Here is a 15,310-nt window from a genome sequence, read left to right as displayed (position 1 = left end):
AGCACATTTATAAATCTTGACAAACGTTCAGCGTTTAACTACTGCCATCAATTATGCCTGCTGTCACTGAAGGCCAGCAGCCACTCCTTTGGTGGCCACGGTGGCTGTTTCGGAATCACCTAGCCATACCAGCCGAGCGCTGAGGACAGGGAGGAGGGCAGCCCTAAATCCCCCCTCCTTCCCTTCCCTCCCAGAGGGCTTTTCCCCACCAGTAGAGGAGACCAGATGGAGAGGAAGGGTAGGAGATCCCCTCTGGTTCTCTGCCCGGCTCTATCGCAAAGCTGCCGCAACACCAAGGGTAAGTCACAGCATCCCCTCCTAAACACGGAGAGCTTTCTCCCTCACCAAAGAGGGGAAAAACTAGGATTTGTGCTTGCTTTTATAGGCCGCTCAGGTACGCTGTTGCAAAGCACTACAAATGCAAGTCGTGTTTCAAACGATCAGGAAGGTACGAAGACCTTTCCGTGCCTCCAAGCTATGCCGAGCTGCCTGCAGTCTGCCTACTTTGACGTCAACATTCCTGTTACCTGAGGCAGAAGGTTTTGGCCGTTACTCACTCAAAACCCAAAAGACATGCCCAGCAGGACAGACAGGATTCACGCGAGCTGCTTGGTCGGAAGCTGAAGCGCTCGGAAGACGTACAAGCCACCCACCATGCAAATCTGCTCGTGAGTCTGCACCACGGCAAATTCTCCGTATGCAAAAAGCACAACCCGCAAGGCTGATATTCAAACAGCTCTTTAGCACACTGGCAAGGTTAGGGTGGCTTTCCTGGACTGCAAAGACCAACATGTTCTCTGCAAGCTCGACTGGTTTCAATTGAGGCACGCTGTTCCAAATGGAAGCAGCTAATCAGGGATCCTACAGTTCCCAGCCCTGGATCAATGGCATGAGCCATCTGTCCAGGCAAGGCTTTATTTTTTTCCAGACTTATTGCCCTCTAGTGTGATCGACATGTTATTACTACCTTGCCAGAGCTGGGCCCCCTCCTCCTCCTCCTCTTCCAGTCGTATCTTGCACAGAGGGGGAGATATATTTTAATTTTTACAAAATGGAAGTGTCTGCATATATTTGGCAGGGGAAAAACACAGTCCCCTCCTCTGCCGCGCGGAGCTGTGTTGGAAGTTTCTCTCACCGATATAACAGAAGGCATCTGTACGGGAGGGCCTGGGAGGACGGGCATGGTCTGTCCGTTTGCAAGCTGCACGACAAGAGGAAGGGAACCTGTGGGAGACCTGGAGAAACAACAATTCAAGTTCTCATGGATTATTTCAAGTTTATGCTGACCCGGCAGCCCCACGAGCTCAAGGGCAGAAGGGCGAATTAATTCTGGTTAGTGGATTTGGGCTCAGTTTCCCATTTCTGAACGGCACGTTCTGAAAGGGTAGGTGCAAAGCCTAGCTGGGCACGTGTTAAGGTAACTCAGCCTCCCGCACGCTCACGGCACGGCAGCCAGCACGTGCCAACGTCACGCCGAGGTGACCCAGGCTGCCGCTCCTCGCTCGGGGCTGGCAGCGGCGCTGATGGCCAGCGTTACGATGCGCCCTGGTTAACTCCTGGGCATACGCCGGCCGGCCAAAACACCATGGCTGCCAAAGCCCCGAGACACGATGCCCACCTGAACAGACAGAGAAGCACATCCAGGGGCTGCTGCAGCTCCTCCTCGGGGAGATTAAAAGTGCCCTCCCGGGCTGAGCCTGGCTCTGGGCAGATGGGGGGCCTGGGCAGCTGCTCCTGCCTACCAGTAACTTCTTGGCCTGTGAGCCACTTCTGCTGAGCTCCCACGGGAGGGTTCGTAAGGATTTAGGTTTCCATTAACAAGCGCTTCTGACTCCAGAGAAAACCTCCTAAATATGGAGTCGATGCAGGGCTGGCTTGTGTCTGCCCAGACAATGGCTCCGGGAGACGGGGAACGGCCCCGCTCACTGCAGGCTGGGGGAGGCGGTGATTGCGCCGGAGCCTAATTGTGACAAATTAAAAATACCAAGAACTTTTTCCATTGCAGATCACTTTGCAGCGAAAGGCGGTGTTTCTGCATGTGGTGACAAACAGGCACACACATCCCTGCCTCCATTTCGAAGTGTCACAAACCTCACCGTGCTCCGGCTCTGACCATCTGGATTCAGCCTTTCTAGGAGAGCGGAGGAAAAGCCAGAGCTGATCTGCTCCGGCCGATGGGGAAAGCAAGGAAACCATCCCTGCCAGCAAGGGCTGATCTCCTGCTCCTTCTCAGCTTGTGACAGCGCAGCAAGGAGCCGAATGGAGGCAGAGACGAGCCGGGAAGAGAAGAGCAGAGCTGCTGGGAGCCTGACTTTGGGGGAGGGAGAAAAAAAATTTGCTGCTGCCTCCTCTGCTGAGCTCAGGGAAGGGGACCGAGGAGGCTGGGCTGCCTGGGATCCTCGGAGGAAGCCGCGCTGGCATGGAGTAATGGCAGGGTGGGGAGAAGCAGGGGATGTGGGTCAGAGGGGGGAGTTCATCGTGCCAATAACTCAGGCTGGAATTTTTAAGGCTGCCTTGGGAACGCGAACGCTCGACTCTCATTCATTTCTATTGGGCATCCCAAATCCTCCAGGCTGCTTTGAAAATCCCAGCCTAACAAGCCGAGTTACAGGGAGGTCACAGCCTCCCCTCCATCTCTGTCACGCTGACAGCCCCACCACAACCGCAGTGGCCCTAACGCAGGGACCCTCGTTAAAGCTGCAGCCCAACCTCTCCGTAGAACGCGTTCAACTCTCATGCCCTAGGCGGGATCTACCCCCGTAGGCTGCAAAGGGCACATAAAATCATATTAAAGTCTAGCTTACTAGACTTTCTGATTTTTTCATGTCTTCAAGCGCAAGGGGACTCGGTTCCAAACAGCCCCGCGTGTCTCTGCCTGTGCGGGGTTACAGGAGGAATATAATGTCCTTTCAAAACCCCAGGACAATCACTTAACCCCTTAATGCCTCAAGACAGGATTTAAAACTTTCCGTCAGGAAGTCTGGATTGATGGTGCCAGTGGGTCAAAGCAAAAACACACACGAAAATATGAACTGACAGCCAAAAAGAATGGCCTGGTTAATGTAAGGAGCCAGCCTCAAACAAGGGTAATTAGAAAGAGGCCAGGACCACAGCGAAAAAGAAGCATCCTGACACCAAAGAATAGAAGTGGGGGTAAATATACATCTCCTGAGGGCTCACTGTAATGCGTTTCCTGCATCCTTCAGGCTCCTTCCTTTTATGTGCAAGGCCAGAGCTACCTAACGGTGTGGCAGGCTCATAACCACCGCAGCGAGTGCTCTGGAGCCTCGGATCCAGACTGTTAAAGGGGCAAAAAGGAGCAGGTCATTAGATCTGCTGAAACAAACAGCTCCCGAGGCAGAAGCTGACCATGAAGGAGGCCAGCAGGTTGCAGAAGAGGTTACACTTCAGAGGCAACAGCTGTCTGAGAAAATCCCAAAGCCATTAAAGATCCAGACAATTTCCTACCATCGGTTTAGCTGAGCTCTCTCCACCGCATCAGGCTGCAAAAGCAACTTGGGAGTCCCCAGTCAGGCCACGCTCCCATCGTAGACAGCGAGTGGCATGTCAACGTGTTTGGGGATTGGGTTTAATTTCTCCCCGCGGTGAGTTTTGCCTCGTTTCGTTACACTGCAACAATTAGTTCCTGCTTTCTGCACTTACACCCCATTCTGCTTTCGTAGACAGTGCAGCAACGAGGCCCTTATGCCCAAGCAGCCGCAGCCGGAATCGCGGCACCTCGGTTGTTCCGACAATCAAGGAACTTATTTAGGTACCTAATTACTGCCCAGGAAGCCTGACGGTACGGGAGAAAAACCTCAGCGCACGTGTCCCTCCTCCGCACTTACCCAAGCTGTCTGTTGGAAGGGGGAGCCTGGGTAATGACAGAGGTTGGGGAAGGCAGCGTAGGGTGGAGCGGGTCATAACCCAAGTGTAGTGGCAGCGAGCCTGGCCGCACGATGGTTGGAGTAGGCGTAGAAATGATTACAGGCTTGGAGGTGATCTCCTGAAGAGGCTCAACAGACAAAAGGAGAGACGCTGTTACTTATTAGCTTCATAATCACCTGGCTGTCTCTTCCTTCCGACGGCTTAAAAGCAATTTTGTGAAAATTAAGGCACCTTCGCTGCAGAAACTGAGGCATGGAGGGGAGCGACTTACCCAAAGCCACACTGATTTGATACCAGTGCAGGGAAGGGGGCACAAATGTCAGACTCCTGCTGCCTGCAGCAGCCACTGGGAAATAATCCCCCTCTCCAAATTACGGCTCCAGCCCCAGCCAGCGTCTCTAGAGTGGGAAGTTACTCAGATGGAGACTGTGTCACCCAGACTAATCTGCTCTGAATCACCAGCCAGCTCCCCCAGGACACAGGGAGCCGGTCTCGGAGAAGATGCGTTACTTGTTTGGCACTTTTGCCTTGCCAGAAAAGCATTCCCAGGGTGAACAGCAAGGCTTTCTGCATTAGTCAAATCCATGCGGAGACTTAAGGGCAGCAAATGTGTATTTTAGCGAATAAGCTTTTCTCTTTCTTTCCAAAATGAGGGGAACCTCACAAGCCCAAATCAGGCCTTGGCACCCAAGTGGAGAAAAAGCTTCTTCTCATCCAGAGAAGGAGAGACCAACATCTCCACAGGGCATAGTCAGGGAGACCTACCTTCTCCTTGTTCTGTGGCGACTGCGGGTTAGATGCAGGGCTGTCTGGCGGAGAAGAGTCCACCTCCACCGGCTCTTCCTCCTTTATCTTGATGTCCGGGGTGGATGGCAGAGACATGTCCAGGGCTCCAGCACTCTACGGGAAAACCAGCCACGGATTGAAAGGACAATTAGCTCATATTGTTTGTGAAACATTCGGCTGCTCCCAGAGGAAGAGCTACAGCTCTGAGTTCTTGCCAAATTATTATTATTTATTTGTACTGAAGTAGCATCTGGGAGCCCGAGGCGGAGAGCGGTGCCGCGCCGCGCTGGCCCCATCCAAACAGAGACGGAGGCCTAGGAAAGATGGTCTCTGCCCCAGATGGCACCATTTTGTGGTTTCTCAGTAACACACACCAATTCTTTCCATGGGTTAGATTTTGGTTTGGTTTTTTTTTTTTTTTTTTCATAAAAGGGCTTTGCTAAGGAGAACAGGTAACAAAGCCAAATGCCTGCGAGTTACAGAAGGCACTTTCATTCACAGAAGAGCTGTAAAGCATTGTATAAATCAGCCTGAATTATTTTATTACCCGATTATCAAAAGCAAACAAAGAGCCATGCAAGTTATTAAATATCTATGAGCGCCCCATTAAAATAAAACCCAACCATATGCCTGAACCTGGCAACTTGCCACCACCCTGGGTTCCAGCAGTGCCACGTGCCCCATTTTAACCAGTTAATGACTTGCTGGGGATGGGAAAAGGGCAGGGTGACAACAAGGGAGGGGGACTAAACTGCGCGGCCACCTCTCCCCTCCCCAGACCTGGAGGAAGAGAAGACCTGGGAGAAGATGGCGTACGGGAGCACCGGAGAAACATGCAATGGAGCGAGACACCGACTGCAGGACGCTGCATTCAGCTGGGCTCCAACAGACCTCGCAAATCACCCGGTCCCTCCCTCTGTCCGGGGCAGGAGAAACTCTCCCTAAATCAGTCCTGACGGCTGTTTGTCCAACCTGGTCTCCCTCCCTCCACAATCAATCCCGGCGCTTTCCTTCCCTCGCCCGACTGCTGGCAGTTCGTCCTAGCATCTAACCTAAACCTCCTCCTTTGCTGCATTTTAAGTCCCCTCAAGGGAGGGAAAATTGCGGCAAGAGGGTAAATCCGGGCATCTACAGATGCTCTCGAGTGGGGTGCGGCTCCAACGCCTCCGCTCTGCACTGATTTACGCAGGAGCTTTGCTTGCGGTACGTGCAGTAACCATTTACCTGCCCTCTTAAGCAGAGATGTTGCACTGGGAATCACAAAGGAGAAAGGATTAACATGCAGGAAAGTTTCAAACCACTTAAAGTGCCTCCAGGGAAGCTCCTGCTGTGCCTATGGTTTTAATTAACATGCTGGTGTGGAGACCACCCTTGGAACTGGAGGACAAAACACAACAGCAGCAACTGGGCTCAATGCGGCCAAATGTTGAAAGCATCTCAGAAATGCAGCAGGCAGCTCTGGCCAGGTTCGGTGAGTGACAAGCCATCTGGGCCTGGGGACCTCGCCTCTGCAGAGATTTTCTAGGAGGGATAAATGCTTTCCCAAACGCCTGAAACCACCCCAAGCTTCACGCCGCCCCATTCGCCTGGCTGCCGGCAGAAATATTTAGACTGCAGTCATCCTAAGGCAAAAAATGAAAACATCGAACAGCCTAAGGATCTTAGCTGCAGCTATTAGGTAGCGCAGCCCAGGAGATGGGTGGTCTTACATATAAAACAACTGGCTAGACTGTGGGCTGCTCAACCATTTATATGTGAAACCGCAAACGAAAAGCTACCTTCTCCCAGCGCTCAGGGTCTGGGCTGCAGAGAACAAAAGGCAGGGAATTCAGAGCATAAAATGCCACGCAGCCCCGACAAGGGCCTGCAGCATACCAATGAGAGAGATCAATTTATGCTTTAAAGAGCCCTGTTATTAGGAGAGCGGGTGAAAGACAGTTTTCAGTTTTAATTCTGAATTCCTCCGTTCCCCATCTCGGTGAAGATTTACGCGGCTGTGCTCCTGCAGTTTATTTCCGAGCAGCGCCGCTGACTGTGAGCGTATGTACATACATATATCAATTTAGTAAATGTATGTGCCAGTCTAAGAGCCCAATACGCATCTGCTGCTTCTCAGAGCCTGCAAAGGGGGGGAGAAATGTCCTTAATTAGCTGCTATCTGACGAGATCCCGTTGTCCTTCAGACCCTTGCGCTCCTGAGGTTGGCAGGGGCAGCCTGAATCGATGCCGCTTGCATATGAGGGAGCTCTTTGTTAGAAAAAGCCTCACTCCTCCACAGAGACCCTCTCTCTATTTGCACCTACGGTGACACCCTTCAAATGCTAAAGGCACACGGCTGAGCTCCGTCCCTTCCCTGCACCTTAAAGGCACCATCGTTACAGATCTTGATCCCCAAGGAGGCTCTGAGTGAATTTTTGCTCAGATCCTGAACACTTCACAGAGTCCTGCTCTTTTCCTGCATCTCCTTCCCAAGGTGCGAGGTATTTTGGGTACTGCCTTTTTTTTTTTTTTTTTTTTCCTTTTTTGAAGTGAAAAGCCAAAGGAATAATAAGCCATTAAAATCCGCTCTCACCAGGCCTCGGATTGCAGGATAGCCAGCCAAAGTCACCCCAGTTAAAAAAATAAAGTCCCATGTAAGCCAGCATATTAAATCCGAGCCCACACTTAGTTACCCTACAACATGTGCCTTTCATCAGAACGGCACCGTCCCCCCGCCAGCCCCCACAATATGCACCCGGCTCAGTTTTACGGCAACGGTGGCCTTTGCCTCTTGCCTTTTTCTCGTCATCCTCCGCAGCTTTCTTGAACTCGTGCTCAAAGGAGCTGGCCAGTTCATTGAAGAGTCCCACTTCTTCGCAGTTCTTCAAGAACCTAGTTGGGGTCGGAGTCTGATCTGTTTGGGTTGTAACACCAAGCACGGGTTAAAGAGAGGCTAGAGAATTCATTTGAACCACCTCGGCCCTCTCCGGGGACCCCTAGCAAATGTGGCCTCTGTTTTGTGAAAGTCCGGATGCTTTTCCGCTGTGTGTCGTGTTTGCAAAGCAATTGACAAGTCAGAAAGGGGAAAATAATTTCATGTTGATTTTGTTTCTCTGGTAAACGCTGCTTAAAAAAAAAAATAATCATTGCAGTGATTTCTGTGAAATTCCTGCCTTTGGGTCGTGCCCTGTCCCTCCCACCCCAGGGTTTTGCTTGTCCTCATCTGAATTGCTGCTGCAAGGAAGGAAAAGAGTGGGGTTTGATCTCCCTGCAACAGCAGATCTCAAAAATACGGAGTGATGCGAGGGGAAACGGCTGATCGGAGCAGCTCCACTGCTGATGTGGAACAGAGCCGGGCAGAGTCGCTTCCCTCCCTGCGCCGGCTCCGTACATTAATACGCATCCTAGGACAGACGGCTACGTGGGAGTGCTAATAATTACCACCACTGTCCAAAGCAATCCCTCTGGGGCCCGTTTTCCACCATATTAACACGTTGAGTCATGATCTCTCTGGCCATCACCCAGGCTATAAAGCAGAAAGAAATCTCCCTGCTCCCAGCGAGCCTCGTTTTTCTGTGTGACGTTAGGTCAGGAGTCCAGGTACTAGTGGGAGCCCGGCACGAGCACATTACACCAAAAGAATCCATCTGGCAGAAAACTACATAGATTTTTAAGCACAAAGGGGATCCCTGGGATAGTTTAGCCTGACCTCCTGCATAAAACATCGGCTGTTTGGCACGGATGCTCCCCGTTCGAGCGGAGTAGCTGTGCTCGAGCTGAAGTGTCTACGGAAAGCATCCCATTTGATTTCAAACCGGCCAGTGGTGGAGAGTCTCCCGCAGCCTTCGGGAAGCAAATCCGGCGATTACTTCGCCTTGCTGTCGCAGAACTACACTTTATTTCCAGCCCGACTTCAAACCCTACCTATTGGTTTTGTTAATAAAGCAAAGGCCTCCTCTGAGCACACTTTGGTTCCTCCCAAATCTCTCTTCATTAAACCAAGAAACTTTGTCAACTAAAGATCTCAGCAGGAGGCTGTTTTTCCAGTGCTTTAATGGCTCTCAGGGCTCTTTTCGGACCATTCCCCATTTAGCAATGTCCTTCCAAGCCACGCACGCCAGCCCGGGGCCCAAATCTCCAGCAGAAGTTTTCACAATGCCACAAAGCAAAGCCGTATAACCTCTCTCGTCCTACCCTTCCCCAGTTCGTATCTCCAGGAACTGCAGCAGCTCTTCTGCCCACAGCATCCCCCCAGAAGTGCACGTTCCCATTTAAATAAGTCTCTCTGCTGCCAGCTATAACCGGCAGAGAGAGAACAATTCTTTACGACTCTCTTTAGCTTAACCGTGGAGTTACGGCAAGAGATGTACGCTGAATCCTCCTGCTCATTAACACACGGGCTGCTGCCCTGGCCTCAGCACAAAGCAAGAGGGAGGGAGAGAACGAACCCAGAGACAAAATGGTGGCTTAAAAAAAAAAAAAAAAAAATAAAAGGACACTAGGAATGTAGGGCAATAACGCCCTAGATCTCACTGCTCAAAGCCAGCACGCTTTATAGCCCTCACAAACCCCCCGGCAGCTCTATCTGCCATCAAGAGCTCAGCCAGGGAAAGCCTGTGTTAAACAGGCTGGTCTTGCACTGACCACAGCTAAATAAGTTTGGGGTTTTTTTTGCTTTGCGGTTTAGCCCGGAGCAACCCACTGAGCATCAGCCCAGAGGAGCTGGGAGAGGGGGCTAGACCCGCCCTCGCTGCTGTTCCTTGTGCTAAAACTGAAGCGTTTCATCCCACCCACGGTTTTACCCGTGAGAGTTTGTGTGCAGGAGGAGTACAGACCTCTGGGAGCTGCGAAGACGGGGGCTTTTCATGCTGCATCCCTGTCAGAGCAAGTGGGACTTCGGCTGCAGACGGGACCGTACCCCATTTCTGCTCCCCTGTCACCGCCTGGCCACTTTACACCCTGGGTTTATCAAGCAAAAGCTAACCCTCCCGCCGTGCACCCTGTTTAGAAAGGGGGTGAACTGAAGGAAAAACAACCTTTAGGAATCTAAGGTTTCTTTCAGCCCCTGCCCCAAATTCTTCGCCATCAAGTCCCATTAGCCTGATCCCATTTGAAATTAATTCTCCCTCCAGGAGGCTGGTTCGTCTCTGTGAGCCCTCCCCTGGGAGAAGCTTTCTGCCCTTGCAGCAAAGGCTGTGTGAGCTCTCTTACGATCCGACCCACAGCTACAATTAACTTGAAGGCTTTAAGAAACCAACTGAATCGCTATTTCCTACTTCAACACCGAATTTGTGCTGGAGATGAACCTGGGAAAAGGGTGCCAGGCTCCCGCAGCAGATGTTTTGTTTCCCCTTATGAACTCTCAAGGCTTCAGAAAGCATTTCCTCCTCTTTTCTTGTTCTCAGCAACAGCCTTTTCATCCAGCGGTAACACAAACCTCACGCCCTTTTAAGAAGCCCGAAGGAAAGGGGACTGACAAGGCAGGGGAGTATCTGTAACCGGCAACGATCTGCTGCCAGACAACAATATACATGTTTTTTTTTTCCCCAATCTTATAAAGGCTGCATTGACCGTGTGCTGCCAGAGCGCCTCATTTGGGCTCTGTAAATGCACTCTCGGCAGTAGCCAGTGCACTCGATGGCGTTTTAATTTATTAACTGCTAGCCTAAAAGCTCAAGAAAATTGACACCTGGGCTGAGGAGAGGAAGCTGGGTTTGTCAGATTTTGTTCATCGTCCTCAAAGCACATGCAGAAATGTGAAAGACCTTTTGTCCATAAATCTTCCAGTCTTAATAAAAAGGGTGAGAGCTAAAAAAAAAAAAAAAAAAAAACCCAACCAAAACCCCCCACAAAACCTGATACTACCATAAAAAAAGAAAAAAATAGAAACTTGGAAGCCTCTGGCTTTCCTTTCCTCCTGATTAAATGCAGATCACAAGAGCTTTTTATGGGAGGTAGAGACGTTTTTCAGTGCATCTGGTCCCCGGTATTAATCTTGCAGTCATGCTGTATTAATGTGCACCGTTTTCAGAGCTGGCCTGGATTGAACGCCACATACCTGCTATGATGACTGAGTCGGTTCGAGCAGGGCCGAATTTCAATGTCATCTCATGCTTGTGTTTATGAACCGCCAGGTGGTCCTCGTTTGTAAACCTCTGAAATGAAACAATTTAGAAAATCGTGAATAAATGCATTTTGTGTTTTACGGGTACATCCTGCAGCAGGGTGGGGGAGAGAGCCGCCCGGAGAGCAACTGTAACACAATCGCTGCCGAGCATTAAGCAAAACCAGAGCGGGACAGATTGTTTGAGAAGCGGTGTGTGAACACATTGCTCAAAATGAAAAAGCCATTACACGGGGCTTCTGGGGAACAGGGGACAAATATTTTTAATAATCCATTTTTTTTAAGCGGCGGGGCCACGCGGTGGCTGCAACTAATCTAGGAAATGCAAAATCGCCCCACTCGGTGAGATGCGCCGCTTTATTGCTGGCTAATGGAGGGATGAATTAGGCGCTATTAGGGGTCAGGCAACTTTTTTTGGATGGTGTGCGACAGAGCTGGCACCCGCCCGGCAATTCAGGCCGTGGTTTTATGGAGCAGGACGGAGGCGGCTGCCCAACGTCCCTGCCTGTGGCTCTTTGCGACGGCACGGAGCGGCCCGAAGCACGGCTGCCGTCGAACCCGGGGGGGGAGGGATGCGTTTCACGTGCCGTAAAGACGCTGTCTGAAATTCCACCTGCGGGAGAACTGCAGGATAAACACCCACCCGTGATGGCTTTAGGGATGTGCCGGGTGGGGGGCTCGCATCCCCCCCCTGCCAGGCAGGGCTGGGTGCACGGGGCCATCGATACCCAGACAAAAGGGCAGCATCGTCCGCCGCGGGGCTGCTTTCAACAGCGGCACCAGCCCCGAGCATCGAGACTGAGGAAAGCAGGGGGAGAGGCAGGGACGGGGTTAAAGCAAATAATCATAAAGACCCGAGGATGGATTGCGCCTCTCCTAATAGACTGCGACAAAGCGGGAGGCTGAGGGCACTGCACGGGCCGTACTGCAGGATTTTTATGCATCCAGGAGCCACGCAGCATTGGGCTTGCTGTTTCTAGAAAGAGCTGCTGCTGCAGCAAAGGCTTTCTGCCCTTTTCCCCTTCCTTTTTTCTCTCTCTTTAAACCAACCAACAAACAAACCAACCCAAAGCCACCTGTTTCTGCGAATTAGCTCAAGCATGACACCCCGGGTTCGCTCGCTCTTCCCGATGCTTATTTATGACTCAATTTTTTTTATCGAGCAAAGCTGCATTTTCCAGGCTGGAAGCCACGGCGGCGCCTTCCCGGGAGCTGTGCGGCAGGGGGGGGACGTTAGCAGAGGCAAGGGACAGCGCTGCCGAGACAACGGGCGCATCCGCACACGTCCCATCCATCTTCCCCTTCGGTGCAATAACAAGTGTATTATGCGAAGCATCCTTCAAAGACGTTGTATCAGAAGGTGCTTTTGGTGGCGACTCGTAACTGGGGCTCAAACTAAATGAAATCAGAGCTGGTGGGAGAAAACCAAACAGGTTTTTGCCCACATAACCCCAGGCACACACGCTCCGGCTTTCCCAGCCACTGCTGCCCGATCTGGTCCCTAACTAAACCTTAAATAAAATTTCTCAACCGTTTTTGCTAAAAATACACATGTTCTCGGTTTCTTTCCTCCCCGCAGCTTCCGAAACCCTCAGCTCTGCCCCAGCCCAAACGTGACTCATTTCCAAACGGTGTTACAAATCTCGGCGACGCCAAAACGCCACCGAACAAAGGAGAAGCGAGCGAACCGCCGCCGTTTTCCGAGGGAGACAAAATTTGCAGCATCGTTTTGCATCGCGCCATAAAGCGCTCGCGGAAGGGGGGACCGAGGAGAAAGGGTGGGCACCGGCACTTTGTCATATTTCTGGCCCAAAACCACCCTGGCTTTTAACGTACTCGGCTGCCAACCCCGCTCACCCCTTGCGACGCGGTGACGAACCGTTAGCGGAGGAAAATAGGTGGGTTACGGTAAGCGGAGAAAAATAAATCAGGTTTTTTGTGAGGACAGAGGAGCAGCCGGTTTCAGATGAATATTTAGCAGGCAGGCGGCCGCTGCTCCAGCGGCGTCTTGAAATACTAAACATGCAGAGACAGGGGGGAAAAAAAGGACAAGGAAGAAAATTCCCAATTTTCCGACTCCGTTTTGTACTGGGTAAAGAAATGGGGAATTTTTAGGTCAATGAGGGAAGCAGCAAGAGGACGAAGTAGGGAACGGGGTCACATTTCTCTCCCCTCCACGCTCCCCCCGCCAGCCCTGGCTCCACACGGGGCACGTTTCAGGCCGGCCTTGGTACCTCCGAATTTATTTTAATCTTTCATTTTGCTCCATCGCAGGATTTTTTTTTTTTTTTTACATTTTTTTTTCTACGGCAATTTTCCTGCTTTCGGTGTGCGTTACAGCTCTATTTAACATCTTTATGTGGTCTCGCTAGCTTGGGAGCTCTCTCTTTCTCTGCACAGAAATGCTCACAGACACAATATATCTTTCTACATACATTTCCAAACGCCGAAACCTAGAGGCTGAGTCTGGCACTTCAGTTCTAAATCATGTCATTTTACACAGAGAAGAAAGCAGGGGGGGAGAAAGGGGGAAGAGTAGGGGGGAAAAAAAAAATCAAATGAGTTAAAGCCACAGCACTGGCTTTAATATTTAATCTCCTTCCATCAGCAGCTGACATATAGCAGTGTTATTTCAGCCTGCTATTTTGCGGGTGTCTGAATTAAAAAGAAGACGTAGACTGTAAACTCTTTGGGGCGAGGGACAGGCGCTGGGATAACGCTGCCGCCTCCGCGCTGCAAATCGGCCCCGAAAGCGGCGGCGACCCTTCACGCTGCAATGGCGAAGGGCTGCGTAAAATAAGAGTTTAAACACTGCACGCAGCCCCGATTTCTGCTTTTCTCTCCCCCCACGATGGCCCTACGGCTGCCTTTGGTGCAGGGGACGGAGCAGGCGGATGGCATTTGGGTTTGGGTAAACACGGGGCTGGGTTTATTTATCCCAGAGACGGTAACAGCTTTTTGGAGAAAACAGATTTGAGGCAGACTAAGGCTGGCCAGTCTGCATTCTTTACTCAACAGGCTGTGACAGCTCGATGGATAAATGTGCTCGTTTAAAAATCTTTACTTAATAGGACACAATACTTCCAGCTGGACCAATGTGCCATCTCCATTAAAGCAAGTGCCAGAGAATAAATGCAGTAGGCTGAAGCCTGGATCTTTAGTCAGAAGGAGATTTTTCCATTGGTTTAATAAGCACAACATGAAAAACAAGGGGTTGCTCAGGGCTTTTTCCTTGCTTTTGTAAAGCCTACAAGTGCATTTGATGCAAAAGGAGGGTCAGGCGAGCGCCGAACGCACCGCATCCAACCTTCCAGTCGTGCAGGAGCCCAGGCGCTCGCTGGCTCTCCCAGCACCTCCAGCGCACAAGCTGCACGGCTATTTTTTAACCTTGACAGTAATTTTCAGAGAACATAAACACCGGCTGTGCACCAAGCCAGTCACCTGGCTAAAATTCAGTTTTAATATAGACCAAGTGTAGGCTGCAACAGCACAAACTGTTCCACAGGCGCACACTTGTGAAAAAGAGACTTTACCTTGCTGAAAGCACGAGCTCTGGTACAGTCTCACCAGACCCGAAAGGGGTGAGGAGCCAAACCTGTCTCCATCAAGCTCATCACACGGCTGAATTAATAAGCTGTCATTAATACGGGGAAGCCGAAACGCTGCTCCAACCTTAACTCCAGCACAGCGGTGTGTTATTCCGCCCACGGACACCACGGTACTGCTGTGACATGGTCAAAACACCTGGATACCAGGGGAAACAAAAGAAATAAGCACATGTCTTGCAACCGCAGTGCTAGAGGTAAATGACTGCACTAAGCGCTCCGGCGTGGATAAGCTGCGCTCAAAGTCACCGACTTTAAAAGGAGCCACAACAGGTTTCACTTCCAGAGTCCGTCCGGTCGCTGTGATGCCCTATAGCGAGCGATCGCAGTGCGATCAGCCCAAGACGAGGGGCTGGGGGATGCCCTGGGGTCCACCTTGCTCTCCTGGCACTGCCTCGGGCGAGGGGCACCTACCTCCTTCGTTTGGGGACCTCCCGGTGGGCAGGACACCCACGTGAGCCGGGAGACGCAGCGTGCGGAGAGCAAGGCCAACACCACGGGGAGATGCTGGACTTCCCGCACGCATCCCAGCCCACCCAGCATCCGACGCAGCACATCCTCCCCGCGCTTCCCGGCTGCGGCAGACCCGCTGCCTACGCCCCATCCATACATCTTGCCGTGACAGGGCTCAGATGGATTTCTAGTCGCATGGCAGGCGGGATAGATATTCCCCGTTCACTCGGCACAACTGCAGAGGTAACTAATGCAGGGTCACGGATGCCCCCAAGGGCTGGGTGCCCAAAGGTTAGCTGTTACGGCTGTGAGTGATGTGACCCCCCAGTTCTTGCGCAGATCTGGGCTCCATCTCACCCATTTCCCATCTGAGCAATGACAACGATAATTCCCTCCCTTGCAGAGAGGCTGTAAGGATTAATTCGCTAATGTGCATAAAGTGCCCCGATACTGGAGTGATTCATAGATTTTAAAG

General features: G+C 51.5%; 1 protein-coding gene across 20 annotated transcripts in view; it reads right to left on the bottom strand.

The window, feature by feature from the left end:
* The window catches only part of LOC104017532 (cyclic AMP-dependent transcription factor ATF-7), a 69,815-nt gene that overhangs the window by 12,368 nt on the left and 42,137 nt on the right, over window positions 1-15,310 (bottom strand). For 15 of the 20 annotated variants that reach the window (XR_015707743.1, XR_015707744.1, XM_087771096.1 and 12 more), the window contains 5 exons: window positions 10,712-10,808; window positions 7,449-7,567; window positions 4,654-4,788; window positions 3,849-4,015; window positions 1,136-1,235 (listed from right to left, as the gene is read on the bottom strand). Coding sequence is in view for 18 of the 20 variants with exons in the window: in XM_087771096.1 (XP_087627222.1) it covers window positions 1,136-1,235; window positions 3,849-4,015; window positions 4,654-4,788; window positions 7,449-7,567; window positions 10,712-10,808 (618 nt within the window). In the remaining 2 variants the exon portion in view is untranslated. Of the gene's footprint in view, window positions 1-1,135; window positions 1,236-3,848; window positions 4,016-4,653; window positions 4,789-7,448; window positions 7,568-10,711; window positions 10,809-14,310; window positions 14,429-14,449; window positions 14,518-15,310 lie in introns of those variants that run through there. The other 5 variants (XM_087771105.1, XM_087771106.1, XM_087771115.1 and 2 more) reach the window with 3 other exon arrangements.

The sequence above is a fragment of the Nipponia nippon genome, unplaced genomic scaffold (assembly GCF_047370975.1).
Source record: "Nipponia nippon isolate SJK-2023a ecotype South Korea unplaced genomic scaffold, ASM4737097v1 scaffold_35, whole genome shotgun sequence".
NCBI lineage: Eukaryota > Metazoa > Chordata > Aves > Pelecaniformes > Threskiornithidae > Nipponia > Nipponia nippon.
The sequence above is the reverse complement of the archived record's forward strand: the minus strand, read 5'-3'. Positions and strand labels throughout refer to the sequence as shown.